Source organism: Argopecten irradians, chromosome 10 (assembly GCF_041381155.1).
Source record: "Argopecten irradians isolate NY chromosome 10, Ai_NY, whole genome shotgun sequence".
Classification (NCBI taxonomy): domain Eukaryota; kingdom Metazoa; phylum Mollusca; class Bivalvia; order Pectinida; family Pectinidae; genus Argopecten; species Argopecten irradians.
Window position 1 is genome coordinate 16,022,938 of NC_091143.1, and position 19,306 is coordinate 16,042,243.

The 19,306-nt window shown below is 34.9% G+C and overlaps 1 protein-coding gene across 5 annotated transcripts in view; it reads left to right on the forward strand.

Annotated features, from left to right (window-relative positions):
• Positions 1–19,306, forward strand: part of LOC138333239 (FERM domain-containing protein 5-like) — a 71,097-nt gene that overhangs the window by 35,645 nt on the left and 16,146 nt on the right. For 3 of the 5 annotated variants that reach the window (XR_011209967.1, XM_069281494.1, XM_069281495.1), the window contains exons 3-13: positions 2,413–2,455; positions 2,906–2,984; positions 3,801–3,898; positions 6,074–6,194; positions 6,664–6,751; positions 7,450–7,538; positions 7,929–7,992; positions 8,726–8,752; positions 9,882–9,935; positions 15,271–15,359; positions 16,884–16,961. Coding sequence is in view for 4 of the 5 variants with exons in the window: in XM_069281494.1 (XP_069137595.1) it covers positions 2,413–2,455; positions 2,906–2,984; positions 3,801–3,898; positions 6,074–6,194; positions 6,664–6,751; positions 7,450–7,538; positions 7,929–7,992; positions 8,726–8,752; positions 9,882–9,935; positions 15,271–15,359; positions 16,884–16,961 (830 nt within the window). In the remaining variant the exon portion in view is untranslated. The remainder of the gene's footprint in view (positions 1–2,412; positions 2,456–2,905; positions 2,985–3,800; positions 3,899–6,073; positions 6,195–6,663; positions 6,752–7,449; positions 7,539–7,928; positions 7,993–8,725; positions 8,753–9,881; positions 9,936–15,270; positions 15,360–16,883; positions 16,962–19,306) is intronic. The other 2 variants (XM_069281496.1, XM_069281497.1) reach the window with 2 other exon arrangements.

Genomic DNA, 19,306 nt, shown 5'->3' on the forward strand with positions numbered 1-19,306 from the left:
TTCATATTAAAAATATTTCTATCATACTCTACCAACTGTTATAACCATAAGCTTAAAGTCATCATATAAAGGAACTTTCTGCGTTGCCATAACACATTTATGAATCCAAATTATCAGTGATTTTAGGGATGTTGTTCCTCCCTTATTAAAATGGCTTTATTTATAAAGCGTGACCAGCTTGTGTGTAACAAAAGGCTCAGCTGGCTATTAGACTGGATATAGAAACTTAATGAGTAGGTTATATTTATGTTATCTAATCAGTCAAATACAGAGAATGCCACATGAACTTACTAATAAGTGAAACGGCTGCCAGGTCTAATTTCAAATCTTAATAATAATACTTGATATTTTAATCATTATTAAACATTGACATCGTGATTCAGACACAGTGTGTTTCTTAATATAGACTTTAGCTGTTCACGATGTATAGAAGCAAATTTAATTGAATAAAGATACCTAAAAATCACTCTGAAACCTCAGGGCTTGATCTACTGTATTTGACCCAATAAGCGCCCAGTACGTTTAAAAAATTTAACCTTAATGAGGTCTCAAAAAGGGGAGGGGCACTTATATAGGGACAAAGGCCCTAATTGGGTTGAATACAGCATATGTTTCACATACTTAGTTGTTCTCCCAAGATTTGTTTTATTGATCTAGACATACTTAACACAAATCCAGTATTGTATTTTGATTACAAATTAGTCAAAGTTCTTCCAGGCTTTTAAGAATTTTGAAATATATTCTTTAATTTGAATTCTATGATTTTAACTAATGTCTGTATTCATCGAAGGATTTCTGGAATTGAATATGACAGATCCCTGGAAATTCCTTGAAATTATAAAACAACCTTGCCCATCCTACATTTTGATATCTAACAAATTACAGCCAATCCATTTCTATACGGTATATTGTATGAATTAGTAAAAGCACTGGCTTGGCCTGGTTAGTGCCTGTTGTAACTTAATTAAGCTAGCCTTAGCAATGGTATCGCAGATCACACCGATCTACGATGTCACGATAAGAACGGCGTCGTCACTATTGATTGGGTGGTGGGATATTTGTTGAGCTGACGGTAGTTTATGTTTCATCCTTATTTGAATTATCATGTTTCTATAGAGAGGCTAATGTGATAGTTTCCTCTCCTGTGTGTCGTCCCCAAAGACCGCCGTTACCACATCATAACCACAAACGTGCTACCTAATAACAGCTACATGTCCCAACCATCACCTCGTATACTTCTGGGGTATAACTACAAAGTAAAAGAGGTTTTCTATGTACTCCCTTAGCTCATTAGAGATACTATTGAAGTGACCTTTGACCCGAAGTTTGATAACAACTTCCATCTGAAGATAATATCTCATATCATAATGCAATTTAAATCCTGTAGGTTGTCGTTTGCATTCATGTGTTGTGTAAACAGGAAATATGTGCTTTGTTTGGTAAATATTTGAATAGCTATAAAAGTGTGGCAGTGTGAGATAAAAAGCTCGGTATTAAAAGCAATATAATAGTACAGAATACAGAACACCTAATTCTGTAAGTCATAATTATATCATCCCGCAACTTTCACATTATTCCTGTAGCTATATAGGGGGATGTTACTTTTAAACATGCAGTTGATCTTAATACATTGAGAAGTTTGGTAGAGAACCATTGATCTGTTCTGGTTAACAAAACCAGAATTATATTATGAATGCTGAGTAGCAAAATTAAATTGGAAAAGTTCCTCCTGAATTTCAAAAGGAAGGATGTGATATGAATACAGATTTCCTATATGTCCTGTAAACATAGTGGGAAAACAGAAGAAAAAATATGGTTCTTCAAAACAGTATATAACGCGTTTGTGTGTCGAAAGTCACAATTTTAAAATACTGGTAAATCAAATTGAAATATTCCTGTTAGATTAAAATATAGAGTTATATATTATGGTTTATCACTTGCCTTTTACTACATGTATCATAACTTAAATTGTAACCATAACGATACAGATCTGCGAAATTGCAAAATTTTGAATAATACACAAATGTGTCTTCTTTACTAATTTAGTTGGAAATTTACGATGGATTTTACGTGTACATATAGCTTGCTATTGTCTCCATGTACCTGAGGATGGTTAATTAAGGCCGAAGATTTGTAAATGAAGCTCTAGACATTTGTATTGTTTATATTTTATATATTTTCCCCTTTGAAGGACAATTGCTTGCAAAATTATGATCCATGTAGAAGCACTAACAGTATACAGTATTATCTCAGAATGACGTTGACTGAATCAGTGTTTCAGTGATATTTGTGACATCAAGTTTTCTCAATTCATTGGTACGCTATATATATATATATAGCTATATAGCACCATAAAGAGCCATTTGATTGCTATATAAGGAAGCTGTACTAATTAATATTTTATATTTACAGCACTGGCTGGACCCCCTAAAGTCTGTCTACAAACAACTCAAAGGTGAGCTCCACAACAGATACGCTATTTTCTGATTTCCTAAACATTTGTTTCCTCGAGATCCTCAGTATCAATATCATACAGCTATTATAATTAATGGCACCTGAATTATTATGACAAAACTGTATTTTTCTATGCTAAAGTATCATTTTCATACAGAGACTATTGTTTCTGAATTTGATGTCTTCAGCCATAGATAAAGAATTGTAGTGATATGGGTATGAATTTTTTCTACAAATCAAAATCACTGCAAATCATTTTTCTTGACTTTATATTTCTTGACTTTATAATTAGTACGCAATATAATATCATACTGTTGCTACTCTTATTGGAAGAGAAATATTTTTGATCTCCTTGTTACTACAATGTATAATTTTATAAATATGTTACCAAATGAATTATGAAGTAAAATTATTTAAGTTTTGAAATGTATTATAATGCTTATATTTGTAGGTGTGAACCCCACAGTTCTTTGTTTCCGGGTCAAATTCTACCCGGCTGATCCAATGAAATTACGTGAGGAAATCACAAGGTAAGAGGTCCTTACTGTATACCTTTCAATATATTAAATAAAAAACTTTTTCTAATGAAAAATTTTATATTCATCAAATGACTGCACACAATGAGCCTTACATTTTGGCTCTCCTGATCGTTGGGCAAGTGACTTTATGCCATGGTTTTGTTACCGCTATTTCTCAGAAAGAACTGAAGGGACCTGTCTCAACATATGTATAGTGTTCACATATAGGCCATAGATATGCATAATGCATTTTGGCAAAAATCTGTTAACAAGCCGATAGGCCACCATCTTGGATTTTGATAGTTGAAGTTTAAAAAGCAGAGAAAAGATCTCTCTTTCAATTGTCAGAAATGGATCATTATTTGGTGGGCACCAAGATGCCTTTGGGATATCTTGTTATTTTACAAGCTGTCGTTTTCAGCTAAAATTTAATTTATTATTATTTAAATATTTCTTTTTAATCAACCTTGTGAATTTCGTTTGTACAAGATCACAGTATTGCTGGGTTTAATTAGTATCCCCCAAGGGTTTTAGTCATTATTTTGGAAGATGCTCATTAGACTTTCTTCATTTAAACTACAATTTATCATGACTGCTGACAGAGCTAGCAACTGTCAAGATCACTATTTTAAAAGGATATGTCTTTTTGTTTGGTAATTAGCTTAGATTGTATAGTGCACATGTGGCAGTTTGCTTCTTGTGAAAATAAAGATTTGTTTCTGATTTAGTTGTACTTGTAGGATACTTCAATCAGTTAGTTGTAGCTGGGAAAAACTGACGAACCTTCAATACAATAACATCAAATTAAGATAAAATTTTGTGTTGTAGATATTACCTGTTCCTTCAACTGCGACGAGACCTCCATCATGGCCGTCTGCTCTGCTCACAAGCAGACGCTAATCTGTTGGCCGCATACATCATACAGTGTAAGTATCTCTGGATGTGTGTTAACAGCATCAGGGATAGGGAATGGTGAGACAGAACTCTGGGTAGTCAGGGATAGGTAATGGTGAGACAGAACTCTGGGTAGTCAGGGATAGGGAATGGTGAGACAGAACTCTGGGTAGTCAGGGATAGGGAATGGCGAGACAGAACTCTGGGTAGTCAGGGATAGGGAATGGTGAGACAGAACTCTGGGTAGTCAGGGATAGGGAATGGTGAGACAGAACTCTGGGTAGTCAGGGATAGGGAATGGTGAGGCACAACTCTGGGTAGTCAGGGATAGGGAATGGTGAGACAGAACTCTGGGTAGTCAGGGATAGGGAATGGTGAGACAGAACTCTGGGTAGTCAGGGATAGGGAATGGTGAGGCACAACTCTGGGTAGTCAGGGATAGGGAATGGTGAGACAGAACTCTGGGTAGTCGGTCAGGGATAGGGAATGGTGAGACAGAACTCTGGTAGTCAGGGATAGGGAATGTGAACAAACTCTGGGTAGTCAGGGATAGGGAATGGTGAGACAGAACTCTGGGTAGTCAGGGATGGGAATGGTGAGCGAACTCTGGGTAGTCAGGGATAGGGAATGGTGAGACAGAACTCTGGGTAGTCAGGGATAGGGAATGGTGAGACAGAACTCTGGGTAGTCAGGGATAGGGAATGGTGAGACAGAACTCTGGGTAGTCAGGGATAGGGAATGGTGAGACAGAACTCTGGGTAGTCAGGGATAGGGAATGGTGAGGCTTAACTCTGGGTAGTCAGGGATAGGGAATGGTGAGACAGAACTCTGGGTAGTCAGGGATAGGGAATGGTGAGACAGAACTCTGGGTAGTCAGGGATAGGGAATGGTGAGACAGAACTCTGGGTAGTCAGGGATAGGGAATGGTGAGACAGAACTCTGGGTAGTCAGGGATAGGGAATGGTGAGACAGAACTCTGGGTAGTCAGGGATAGGGAATGGTGAGACAGAACTCTGGGTAGTCAGGGATAGGGAATGGTGAGACAGAACTCTGGGTAGTCAGGGATAGGGAATGGTGAGACAGAACTCTGGGTAGTCAGGGATAGGGAATGGTGAGACAGAACTCTGGGTAGAGAACTGGGTAGTCAGGGATAGGGAATGGTGAGACAGAACTCTGGGTAGTCAGGGATAGGGAATGGTGAGACAGAACTCTGGGTAGTCAGGATAGGGAATGGTGAGACAGAACTCTGGGTAGTCAGGGATAGGGAATGGTGAGACAGAACTCTGGGTAGTCAGGGATAGGGAATGGTGAGACAGAACTCTGGGTAGTCAGGGATAGGGAATGGTGAGACAGAACTCTGGGTAGTCAGGGATAGGGAATGGTGAGACAGAACTCTGGGTAGTCAGGGATAGGGAATGGTGAGACAGAACTCTGGGTAGTCAGGGATAGGGAATGGTGAGACAGAACTCTGGGTAGTCAGGGATAGGGAATGGTGAGACAGAACTCTGGTAGTCAGGGATAGGGAATGGTGAACAGAACTCGGGAGGTGGATGGTGAGACAGAACTCTCGGGGATGGTAGTCAGACCGGTATCAGTGATAGGGAATGGTGAGACAGAACTCTGGGTAGTCAGGCATAGGGAATGGTGAGACAGAACTCTGGGTAGTCAGGGATAGGGAATGGTGAGACAGAACTCTGGGTAGTCAGGGATAAAAGGAATGGTGAGACAGAGAACTCTAGGTAGTCAGGGATAGGGAATGGTGAGACAGAACTCTGGGTAGTTAGGGATAGGGAATGGTGAGACAGAACTCTGGGTAGTCAGGGATAGGGAATGGTGAGACAGAACTCAGGGTAGTCAGGGATAGGGAATGGTGAGACAGAACTCTGGGTAGCCAGGGATAGGGAATGGTGAGATAGAATGCTGGGTAGTTTCAAGGATCGACAGTAGGGCTATACAGATACAGAATGTATTATTGCCATGTTTGTCCTGGTATGGGGACAAGGTTTCATTGCTTCAGAAATTTGTAAAGGATATGGGATTGATACCTTGGAGGAAGATTATTAAAAATATGAGGCAAGAATCTGCCCCCTCAGGTTAAAATTTTCCAGGCTCCCCTGTAAGGGGATGAAAATTCTATCAGACTACGTATAGTTAGCTAGATAGATAGTGACAGATGAAGATATACTGACTTGACTTCCTTTTTCCAGCTGAGGTTGGTGACTATGAGGCTGAGGACCACCCACCAGGATATGTTACAGAGTTTAAGATGTTACCCAAACAGAACCCAAAGACTGAAGAACAGATCATGGAGCTACACAAAACCCTCAGGTATAGCAAAAGAACCTGGGTTTTTCACAAACATTCCTTAACTGAAGGAACTCCTTCACTTAAAATTCTCAATAGGAAAGCATTATTAAAGTTAAGGATTCACTTAAGAAGCCTTCCTTAAAAACTGTAATGCTTTCCTATGGAGAATTTTAAGTTACAAAATTCCTAAAAGTTAAGGAATGTCCTTGACGTTATTCTGAGAGCATACTACTACAAATAAACAATTGCTCAAAGAAGAAAAAAAAGATTTACTAAATTTTACTTTTAATGCAAAGATTAGCAGAGCAATTGAAAACCATTTATCATGATATGATTTGATAATAGATTTACTGATGTTTTTTATCTGAATGTTAAGAATATTCTTTTATGGTTTGTGAATATATATTCTAATGAAGTGCATATGTGCTGGCATATTTTCTGTTTTGGATTTTTGGTTGGTAAGTGTACATGTGGTGTGTATTTTCTGCAGTGGCCAAGTCCCCGCCGAGGCAGAAGCCAACTTCCTGAAGAAAGCTGCGTCCTTGGATACGTATGGTGTCGACCCCCACCAGGTCAAGGTCAGTGTCCCTGTATTATGTTCAATGTTCGTAAAATTTTCACTGAATATTTTAAGAACTTTTTGAGATGGACTTGATGATTCATAAAAACCGTTTGGAACATGTAAGCTTATATCACTGGTGATTATTGCTGAAAAAAAAATGAAAACTTTCAATTATCATTTTAGGTTCTTCTGTAGGATTACTGTAGACCATTTTATTTTCGCATAAATTATATTTCTTGTCTTCATTAATTTCATCACATTCGCAGAACACTTTATTTTGGATTGAGCTCTCTCATTAAATTTTGTGAAAATTTGAAACTCAGGATAAAAATGTGATTAACAATAATCATAATCCCACTTTATCTGTTATCTATAATATAAGGTAGGTATTGATTATGATGTCATTTGTTTGGGAGCGTATTTATCATGCTTTTCAGAGAAAATGATGTGAGTTTTGCCCACAAAATAATGATGTTACAATGGATACCTACATACAAGGGAGTTAACTCTATAATATGCAAAGACGGAATAGTTATCTACTGTCCAACAAAGCAAGATATTACACTTTTAATTTGGTTGGAGTCCTTACATTTATACACCTTCATTAAAACTATGTGGCTGCAAAGAAAAACTTGTCAATCTTAATAAAAACCTAAACAATGTTCTGTTTATTAAAATGATGTTCTGTTTATTTCTCTTTTGCATCGCCGGCAGGATCACAAAGGGACACAATTCTATCTGGGCGTTACACACCAAGGTATCATGACATTCTACGGGAGTCGACGGACCCAACTCTACAAATGGCAAGTCTTTAGTAACATCTAATGACGTGATATTAGATACTGTATTAAATCTGAATTTCAGGAAAATTTTATCCGGTACATGGTTATGTTAATTTAGAGATGTTTTTACCCTCCCTAAAAATGATATTTTGTATGATTGATTTTTTTCAATATTTAATTTTCATCGGTTCATATGCCTTTTACCTAGTAATTTACATACATCAATCTATTGCTTGAAAATTGTCTTTCATGAAGAAATCCGATAAATAAAATTTACAGGCGTCATATTTATTTACAATTGAATATTCTTGTTTGTACACGTTTTAAAATATAAAAATTGCGGGAAAAAAATGTTCAATTGTTTACAGAATGAAAAATCATTTTTTTAAATCACAATTCTTCCATTTTCAGGAACCAGATTCGCAAGATAGCTTACGAAGGAAAGATGTTTATCGTCCATGTGAATATTGCTGAGGTATGTATTCGATAAGCAGGTTTAAACACCCCTGACAGTATTCTGCATGGCTCTTTCTTTTAATCTGTTTAATCAATAGTTAGAGAACGATTCCAATGGCCAAATTATTTATTCCTTTTCCTGTTACTGTATGTATGAATGAACCTTCCTCATGATTTCAAAATAGTCTTTCTTTTTTCATAAAAATCTTCAATAATCTATTTTGTATAAACTTTTAATCATATTTATGTAAGGTTATATTTCTGTTGTGTTTTTTTGTGATTTGATTGTAGATTAATTTTCAAGAGTTTGATTTGACTGGTACTAAACATAACTGGGGATATCACTGATGGAAGAGGCAATACAAATTCCAACAATATTTTCGCCACTTCATACTGTGTTTGATCACTAGCCGTTTGAGACTTCCATTTGTATAACTTATTTGTCAAGCTAAACATCAAACATAACATTTCATTGAATACTTAATTGACCTGTGTCAAGTTATGATGCTATTTTCAAAAAAAATGTGACTATCATACTGAAATGATACTAAGAACAGCAGTCAAAAAGTACAGAGACGTGAAGCAAAAGATTCATATCCAAAATATTTTGCATTATCCCCCGGTGATGTTCAGATTTTTAACACAGTTGATATGGACAGAAGCAGTGATATCTCCGGTACATCTGGTTTGATCTAGTCCGTAGCTGAATGTATCCTAACCCAAGCTCTTTATGCATATTTACGTTTTCTTAGGATGAAGACACAACTAACACAAAGAAGGTAAATCTGACATGTGGGTGTAACACCACCAGTCATTTGTGTGTACAATCCCTTCATTTGCTTGTTGTAAGAGCTGTTATAAGCTTTTTGATTGGTTCATTGTCAGCCCAATAGAATTTGAGCTAACAAATGAATCGTGATGATAGCTGATTAGCTGCATGTGGTATGCTTATTCATTTCATCGTACACCCAATATCATGGCTTGCTTGCAGTTTTTGATTTAGCTGCTTTGCAGTCATGCATCATGAAAATTAGATTTTTGGGGGTACTGTGCTATATATGTTACCTTGAAAATATGACTGCACTTACAATGTGTTTGTTTTAGTAAGGTGTTGTGTTTCGTTGTTTTTTCACGCACAAGAAAATTGGGGTGGGGGAATCCAATAATATGATTTAATAAAATTCATGCGACATTATGGCCAGTAAGTATCGGATGTTTAAATCTTACTTTTTGTTTAAACTGCTAACTAAGCACCTAGACCTATATAGGTACATGTGTAATCTTCGTGTATAGGGTGAATAAACTTTCAACTCGACTTTCAAGGTCATCAAAGACTAATTCTCAAACTTGTGTATGTACCTGAAACCAGACTTTAGTTAACTTATTGTATCTCCTATTTTTCATCGCTTGCATCATAACATATAGTATAGTTTCATTAAATGTGATAGGATAACTGGTTTATTTTTGTTATTGACACGCCTAGGTTCCCTCCTCACCAGTCCCTTTACTTGTTTTCATCATTTTCGTGTGTAAAACCTTCATCTTATTTAGATACATGTATATATATCATCTGTACAGGTATCTTACCTTGTGTTTGTTTCCTATCTACTTGTCATTGTTGTAAGGTTTTGCCTTCTAATATTGTATTTCATTCTGAAAATCTGTGCTTGATGTGTTGTAATAATTCACTTGTTATTTGTGACTTTGTAATATATGTATGTAGTGAAAAGTTGGATAAAAAAAACATGATCTTGGAATTGCTGAAATGATTTCAGGTTGAGAGGGTTCATTGTATTACACAAATCTTTTGATAGTTTAAATGTTAAAAAGTGTTAAAGATATATTTCAGCATGATTGAATGAATATTTTGCATGAACATACATGTGTGACTGTAATCTTGGAATTTAGGCCCAGACTCTGGACTCCTACCTGTGCACAAACGCAGCGATGGATGATGATGACGTAACCTTTGAATTTTATTTTTTTAATTTCTTATTTACCTTCTCCGACATCCCATAGCATTATTCCAGACACCACTGATCACCTTTGCCCCCTGACCTCGCTAGCCCAAAAAGCCCAATATATGATGGTACAGGGTTGTCCCTACAATAATATTGGGATGGTAGCATGACTTTAATACTTATCATTAGGGTTACTTATTTTATTTTTCGCCCAGGCCACCACCATCAGATGGTGGGCTATTTAAATTGCTTTTTGTCTGTGGTCTGTAGTCCGTCCTTCCGTCTTTTTCTTGTTATCGCTATTTCTCAGAAAGTACTGGAATTTCATATGCAAGTTCCTTTAGGGCCCTAGTCGTGCATATTGCATTTTGCAACAGATCGGTCAAGAAGATGGCAACCATGCAGCCATCTTGGATTTTGATAGTTAAAGTTTGTTATCGTTATTTCTCAGAAAGTACTGAAGGCATCATTCTCAAATTTCATATGTAGGTTCCCCTAGGGCCCTTGTTGTGCATATTGTGATTTGGGACTGATCGGTCAACATGATGGCAACCAGGCAACCATCTTGGATTTTGTTAGTAAATAAATATTACCGCTATTTCTCAGAAAGTACCGAAGGGATCATTCTCAAATTTCATATGTAGGTTTCCCTTGGGCCCTACTTGTGCAGTATATTTTAGACCAATCAGTTAATAAGATGGTCGACAAAAGGTTGACATCTTGAATTTTGATAGTTGAAGTTTCAGAAGTAGAGAATAGATCCATCTGACATTTATCAGACATAGATCAATCTTTGGTGGGCGCCAAGATCACTCTGGTCATTATTTACGATAAAAATGCTCGTCTAAGTAAATGATCAAAGATATCCGACTACAGTTACAGTTCTAATGAAGCTCTGGGGACGATAGAAATGACTATGTTATAACCATGGCTTTGTTGTAAGCACGTTCGTTATAAACATGTTTAACTGTATATTAATGTAGATGAATTAAACAAGATCAGCATCACAAAAATCAGTTTTATCCAGCACAGACAACAACAAGAATTAGTTAGCCTACCAGATTGTTTATACCTACTTGTAACACATTGCATGATAGATGTGGTATAGGTTGTGGTAGGGGTGATTTGTTGGGATGTTTAAGGACATGTCAGGTTTTGGAGGTGAAGGAAAGCCTGAGTACTTTGATAAAAAAATCACTGATCAGCGGTCGGTACCTGGCAACTGACTCTCATGGTCACAAACCAGAGGTGGAGGTTTTTAAGTTGGACATCCTAACCACTCAGCCACCGAGGCCGATTTTGACATTAAGGGATCAATCTAGATCAGAGTCCCAACCCTATAAACAAAGTCAATGGTATAAAATATGATATTAGTATATTAGACAAAAGTATTCTCATAATTTGCAGTATAATGACTGATAGAAAGTCAGTTATCACTTTATAAAAAACCATAGTGACGATGGCCAGTATTTAAGCAGGATAAATTACCAGGTGCCACACAGTGTTTAGCATACACACATGTACATGTACCCATTCAATAAGTCGGAGTAAATGTCAGAGCATGGGTCAGAGCATGGACAATAAAATAGGCAGAGTCACATGTGGTACCAGTGTTATTTGATTGACAGATCTGGCGAAATCCTGTGTTCATGTTATTGAAAATATGCTCATTATTAATAAACATTGTTATTATGGAAGAAACTCTTTTAAAATGATTAAGGGATTTTGTCTTCATTAGCTGAGTTTGCCATATTAGTGGGATATTTTATTTTTTTTTATGGGCTTTTGTTTGAAGATAACATTTTTGTTCAGGGAGAGTACTGTTTTGGTACACAGGCAGATAATTTTGAGTATTTTGGGTATCCAGGCTATATATAGATGTTTTCGTTTATCTCCCCTGCTTTCTTGGATTTGGAATACAAACAGTCACGGATAAAGGTATTAAAAGATTCTCCCTAAAAAGATGCATGTACATTTCTTCTCAATTTTATTGTACCTTTTAGAAAAATGTTTTTTTCTGAAAAAATTCAATATTGTGCTTATTAAAGCTCTCGATATGTTAGCTTTTATAAGACATTTTATCCTATATGCCAAGTTGCCTTATTTCTAACCCAGTCTAATTCGTAATACCTTGTTACATCTGCTTTAATGTGTTGTTCTCAGAAGTCATTAACTTTTTATATTGATATGTCAGTTTCTCTGCCTTCTAAATCAATGAACTTTAAACATCATTTTTGGTTAAGGTTCTCTAGTGAACCTAGAACCTTAACCATAGCAACTGCCAATTAAATTGATACATGTGATTTTGTTAGAAGGAATTTTGATGATTGCTTTGAATTTAGTTTTTCTCTCCGTATGCTCCAAAACAAATTTGAAATGAATTTTATGGGAAAACTGGGAAAATAAATTTTGCTTTGATTTTGGTAGAGAAAATCTTTTTACGTCACTTTGAAAGCCATTACTCTGGTGTGATTGGCATTTTATGTGCAAACATTTACCAGAAATGTCTAAACATTTATTGTCTTGATATGGAGCTAGACCCAAATTTGGCAAATTTCCAAACTAATCATTCTCAATATTGTTCATGTGTACACCGACAACATTAAAAAACATTTTGAATGTTTCTTTAGTAACATATTTTTCTAAAGATTGATCTAAATTTTTTACGATTAACATAATGTTTGTCTTATTTACAAGGGAATAAAACTGTTCAAGGTATCAGCATTTTTTATTTTTTTCTCAGAATTTAACTGTGTTTTTTTTGCATGTTAACCAATTTTAAGTGTTCATTTGGAGCACTGACATCAGATTTTGGACCTGAGAGTTTTAATGCTTGACCATTTGTGCTGTATTCTGCTTATGTTTATTGCAAAGTTCAAAGTTTTACCTGGGTAATCATGGTCTTTAAAGTTATTTTCAATAATTTGAAAAGAAATCTTTCCTGAAATAATGTGTGCATGTTGAATTTTAGATGGATGATTGCTAAACGATAACGGGCATACATTATTATTAAATTTAAAATTCAAATGTGCTGTTAAGTTAAGAGAGACCCTATTTCAACTGAGCATATTGATTTTGAGGCAGTGATACAAAATATGATGGACTATTGAATATTTAACACAAATTTAAAAAAAAAATAATGAAAAATGAATAAATAAAAAGGGAGATGATTCAAATTCGACTCCATTCGTGCAATGCAGTAATTTAATTATTTAATATTTTGAGGCTTCATCGATTATCTTTCTGTTTTGTTAAGATTCAATACTATAATTGAATTTTGAATATTGGAGTGGTTATTTAAGATATGATAGATACTACAGTGTAGTACCATATTTATGTATATGGAATAAAAGCAAAATGAGATTTTAGAATCATCTTACCCTGGAAAGTTTTATACAATTTGTATTTGATTCTAGTTTTATCAAACTCTGACACAGAATAATGGAAATAATGACTTGAAAAGGAAATCATTTTACATCAGCTTGTGTTCCTATATGACAATACTCCATCTTTGCATAATTACTGAATTACTTCCTTGTTTGACTTATTATTTTGTAAGCGAAACTCCGGACATTTTGTCTGAAAACCCTCGCTAACACCTGACGTCACAATCAAAACCTTCCCTCAAGGCCAGATATAACTCCCAATATGCAAATGTGTAATAGATACTCTAAATGTTGCATCACGGTCATTATCCCTACAAGTTAAAGCCTAAGTCACCACTGACACCTTATAATACTACCCTCACAAGCCATTACATCACATATCACCACCAATGATTGGCTAAATTGAATCACTCTGATTGGTTGAATTGAATTACTCTGATTGGTTGAATTGAATCACATGACATACCGTTCTTATGTAATCAGAAAATCCAGTCCTATATATATATATATATTTATATATATACATAAAAAAACACAACTATAAAACAGTTTTTTCTCCCTAGCGCTTTCTCGGCTCATGCCATATATATATATGCAAATATATATATATATACTGCCCCAGTTACCTGTAGATGTATTCAGTCAAGAAAAGACTTTGGGGTGTTATAAAAATGCATTGTATTACCGCTTTCAGTCAAATTATAAAAAATGATTGCTGCTGAAACCTCTTGACAATGTATTAATCTGGAAACACACATCTATAAATTAATATATAAAGATTTCTTATCATCTATACATTCTAATGCAACATGTGTTAGGATGCACCGAGATATTCTCTTACATAAACTAATTAATTGGATCAATATTGATAGTGTCACGTACTTAAATCTATTCATTAAGCTATGATAACTGATTCACCCCTGAAGACATATTCAGACTCTTCTTAATCCAAGACAAGATCAGTCCATTATGAAATTTCAGGAGTGAAAAATTCAGGACCTAGCTGGCAATTTGATTGTTCAGGACATTGGCTTCGTCATGGCTACTAGTACCAAGTACTTCTGCTCAGTCCATCAAATTAAAAGTCTTGCCATTAAAAGATGAGACGTACATTTAGGTTAATATGTACCAAGGTTAATCTCACCTTGATGACAGAATTGGCCATCGTATCAACCTAACCTGTTCTTGATCAAATCTTATCCCTGTGGACGACTATAGTTTTTGTTAGCTGATTGAGTTGAAGATATTCTGTTGATATACCTGGTATAGGTTACTAGTACTGATATAATTCCTTATATAATTATAAAGTAGGTAATGAAATACATGTATTGTATAAGGTAGCTGGTTATTATTGTGAGGATGATGATTTCAAAGGATTTTTTTTTTAATTTGTTGCAATAATTTGATCCTTGAAATCAATAACTATTCAGAGTAGATATGATATATTCTTGAAAGGCAGAAAGTGAAATTTTGATTTGTTGAAAATACATGTACTGATAAAATGTTTCTAAAATTTATTGAAAATCATAAAATTATCAAATTGCGAAAATAACTAGCAATATGATATTTGGTCATATATCAGAATGAAAACTTTTGAAGATGCATTGCCATTTCAGGGAAACAAATAAGTTATGATTTATGCTGTATGTTAAACATAAATAACATGTGCCTATACATTTTGTAGATTTATATTATGTTGATAATGATAAAAGGGGGTAATCATAGCTTAATTAAATTTTGTTCAGGATAAGTTATAAATATTATCTGTTTATCAAAGTGGCATTCAGTCATCCTTGTTGATTTTTAGGTCACCTGATATTTAAAAATTACGACGTAATAATTTTGCCATTTCTCCAACTGATCTCCCTTTTCTACCCCTTCTTCTTTCTTTATCTAACAATAATGCTATATATATATAGCTAACAATGTGTATGTCTTGTTGGTTGACAGAAGCAGCAGCCAATCGGATACAAGTGCCAGACCGTTGGAGCCTGTAAATACCTGTGGCGCTGTGCAGTGGAACAGCAGTTATTCTTTACGTACGTACCTTTATAATGAATCTATTGTTATGTATTGTAAGTACATGTATGTGGTATTATATTTATACATCACAAGTGGTATAGCAAACCACATAACAATTAGTATTGGCCGCAGCTTGTAACTTATGTAGCTTACTATGTGCACTAAAACTGAAAAAAAATCATAAAAAAGCCTTTGCGGCTTAATCTCATGTGCGACTTAAAGCTTATAATCTGGAAAATACAATATACTTTGAATATAATCTGGAAAATACAATATGCTTTCAATTTTAATCAAACTATTCATTCATTTAATGCTACACTTCATATGATTATGAACATGTGACAGCGTTTTAATTGTTCATGATATTGATAAGAAGAATCAAATGGAAGATTTCAATTGTCTCTATCTCTGTAGTAATATTAAACTAAAACATTTTGACAAGTATGATGCCTGCATAGTTCTAGTTGTCATAAATTTTATGAATTAGGATATCAAACTTTAAGTAAGTTTAATAAGATTTATGTTTTTTATTTCGCATGTTATACTAATCTTTCTGACATTTCCTATGTTAAAGAAATCTTTCTGACATTTCCTATGTGCTCTGCTGATTCTGACAATCATTTATCAAATATAAAATTGCCACCAACTTCAGAGTAATGATATTCCATTCCATTAATGGTACTGCCAGCAGCTCGGCAAACCAAATTTTCCCATTGATAATCAAGTTTTGACGCAGGCCGTATGTTCCATGACAAAGATCTGTAACTGTTTCCTATCTCCATATAAGGACGTTAAATGATTACGAGATAAACACCTGATCCATTACACAAGTGATTCTGATAGATAGTAAATCTTCTCTAACCTTGTAATGTTGGATAGTGTACTGCGTTTTACAGTCAGGCTGTTGTTAAAGTTCTCCCATTTTTGTCTGCAGTGTCAGATTTGATTGATATTGATTGTTATGTACTGGAATCTTGTAGGACTGTTTGATTTATATGTAGTAGAATTCATGTTCCATACTATCATCTATAGACTTAGACATGGCACTATGTTGTACTGTTTAGTCAGATATTTAATTCCATGTATGAACGCTGAGGTTGCATTGTCACTGCTACACAAGAGGATTAGAATTATAGATAAACACTACTTGTTCATAAGTCAATGGGCCTTTGGAAATAAAATCTATACATACAGGCCCTCTGGGCCTCTTGTTTATACAAGGAATGAAAAATAGCAATTGTAGAAGACAGTTAATGAAAGTAAAACTCAACTGAAGGATTAGCAGGACTTTTTTATGGCTTTGTTTGTGAAAGTGATGCAATAGGAATTTCAACACCATGGTCACACTTCAAAGGTACAATATCATGTAATATATACATATTTCTTTCTTGAAACATATTAATCTACACAAAAATTGAAACTGTCAAGATACCTTATACATGTACATGTACATCATAAAGAATTTTTTAGTAGATTGTCATTAACCAGTTTTGATAACATGTACTGACATAATTTACGAACGTTCATTTTTGTTTTCGTAGATTGCCCAACTCAGATAACCCTCCAAAGCTGAGGTCAGGTGGATCACTTTTCTCACGAGGGTCAAAGTTCAGGTTCAGGTAAGAGTGAGGGTCAGGTGCATTCTTTTTTCATGCAAATGGCAGTGATCAGGTAAGAGTGAGGGTCAGGTGCATTCTTTTTTCATGCAAATGGCAGTGATAAGAAATTTAAGATATAGAAGTTTTGGAGAACATTTTTTTGCCTTACGTAATTGTATATGTCACAAAGCCAGCATTCAAACCTTTCTTAGAGACTGCTGTTTAATGTTATTTCCAAATTTTGTAAATTATTACATATGTCGTGCAGGCAACTGACATTTACATTTTCCTTTATTTCTGATTAGCCATATGCCTGCCTAAGTTTGATAGCTTGTGTCATTTATCTAAGCTACAAAATTATATCTTACTGCAAAATAGATTAAAATGTAGAGAATTTTGTAAAATTTGATTTGAATTATCTCCCCTAGACTATGTAATTATATTACAGATGAGAGATGGTATTTGGAACTCGCTTTTATGCCAACTGTATTTGATAAAATACAATAATGTTTGGTTGGCTATCTTCCTGAACTATAATGTTAATACACCTACGTACATGTCTAATGTTAATACACCTACGTACATGTCTAATGTTGATACACCTACGTACATGTCTAATGTTAATACACCTACATACATGTCTAATGGTAATACACCTACGTACATGTCTAATGGTAATACACCTACGTACATGTCTAATGTTAATACACCTACGTACATGTCTAATGTTAATACACCTACGTACATGTCTAATGTTAATACACCTACGTACATGTCTAATGTTAATACACCTACGTACATGTCTAATGTTAATACACCTACGTACATGTCTAATGTTAATACACCTACGTACATGTCTAATGGTAATACACCTACGTACATGTCTAATGTTAATACACCTACGTACATGTCTAATGTTAATACACTACGTACATGTCTAATGTTAATACACCTACGTACATGTCTAATGGTAATACACCTACGTACATGTCTAATGGTAATACACCTACGTACATGTCTAATGGTAATACACCTACGTACATGTCTAATGGTAATACACCTACGTACATGTCTAATGTAATACACCTACGTACATGTCTAATGTTAATACACCTACGTACATGTCTAATGTTAATACACCTACGTACATGTCTAATGTTAATACACCTACGTACATGTCTAATGTTAATACACCTACGTACATGTCTAATGTTAATACACCTACGTACATGTCTAATGTTAATACACCTACGTACATGTCTAATGTTAATACACCTACGTACATGTCTAATGTTAATACACCTACGTACATGTCTAATGTAATACACCTACGTACATGTCTAATGTTAATACACCTACGTACATGTCTAATGTTAATACACCTACGTACATGTCTAATGTTAATACACCTACGTACATGTCTAATGTTAATACACCTACGTACATGTCTAATGTAATACACCTACGTACATGTCTAATGTTAATACACCTACGTACATGTCTAATGGTAATACACCTACGTACATGTCTAATGGTAATACACCTACGTACATGTCTAATGTTAATACACCTACGTACATGTCTAATGTTAATACACCTACGTACATGTCTAATGTTAATACACCTACGTACATGTCTAATGTTAATACACCTACGTACATGTCTAATGTTAATACACCCTACGTACATGTCTAATGTTTATACACCTACGTACATGTCTAATGTTAATACACCTACGTACATGTCTAATGTTAATACACCTACGTACATGTCTAATGTTAATACACCTACGTACATGTCTAATGTTAATACACCTACGTACATGTCTAATGTTAATACACCTACGTACATGTCTAATGTTAATACACCTACGTACATGTCTAATGTTAATACACCTACGTACATGTCTAATGTTAATACACCTACGTACATGTCTAATGTTAATACACCTACGTACATGTCTAATGTTAATACACCTACGTACATGTCTAATGTTAATACACCTACGTACATGTCTAATGTTAATACACCTACGTACATGTCTAATGTTAATACACCTACGTACATGTCTAATGTTAATACACCTACGTACATGTCTAATGTTAATACACCTACGTACATGTCTAATGTTAATACACCTACGTACATGTCTAATGGTAATACACCTACGTACATGTCTAATGTTAATACACCTACGTACATGTCTAATGTTAATACACCTACGTACATGTCTAATGTTAATACACCTACGTACATGTCTAATGTTAATACACCTACGTACATGTCTAATGGTAATACACCTACGTACATGTCTAATGTTAATACACCTACGTACATGTCTAATGTTAATACACCTACGTACATGT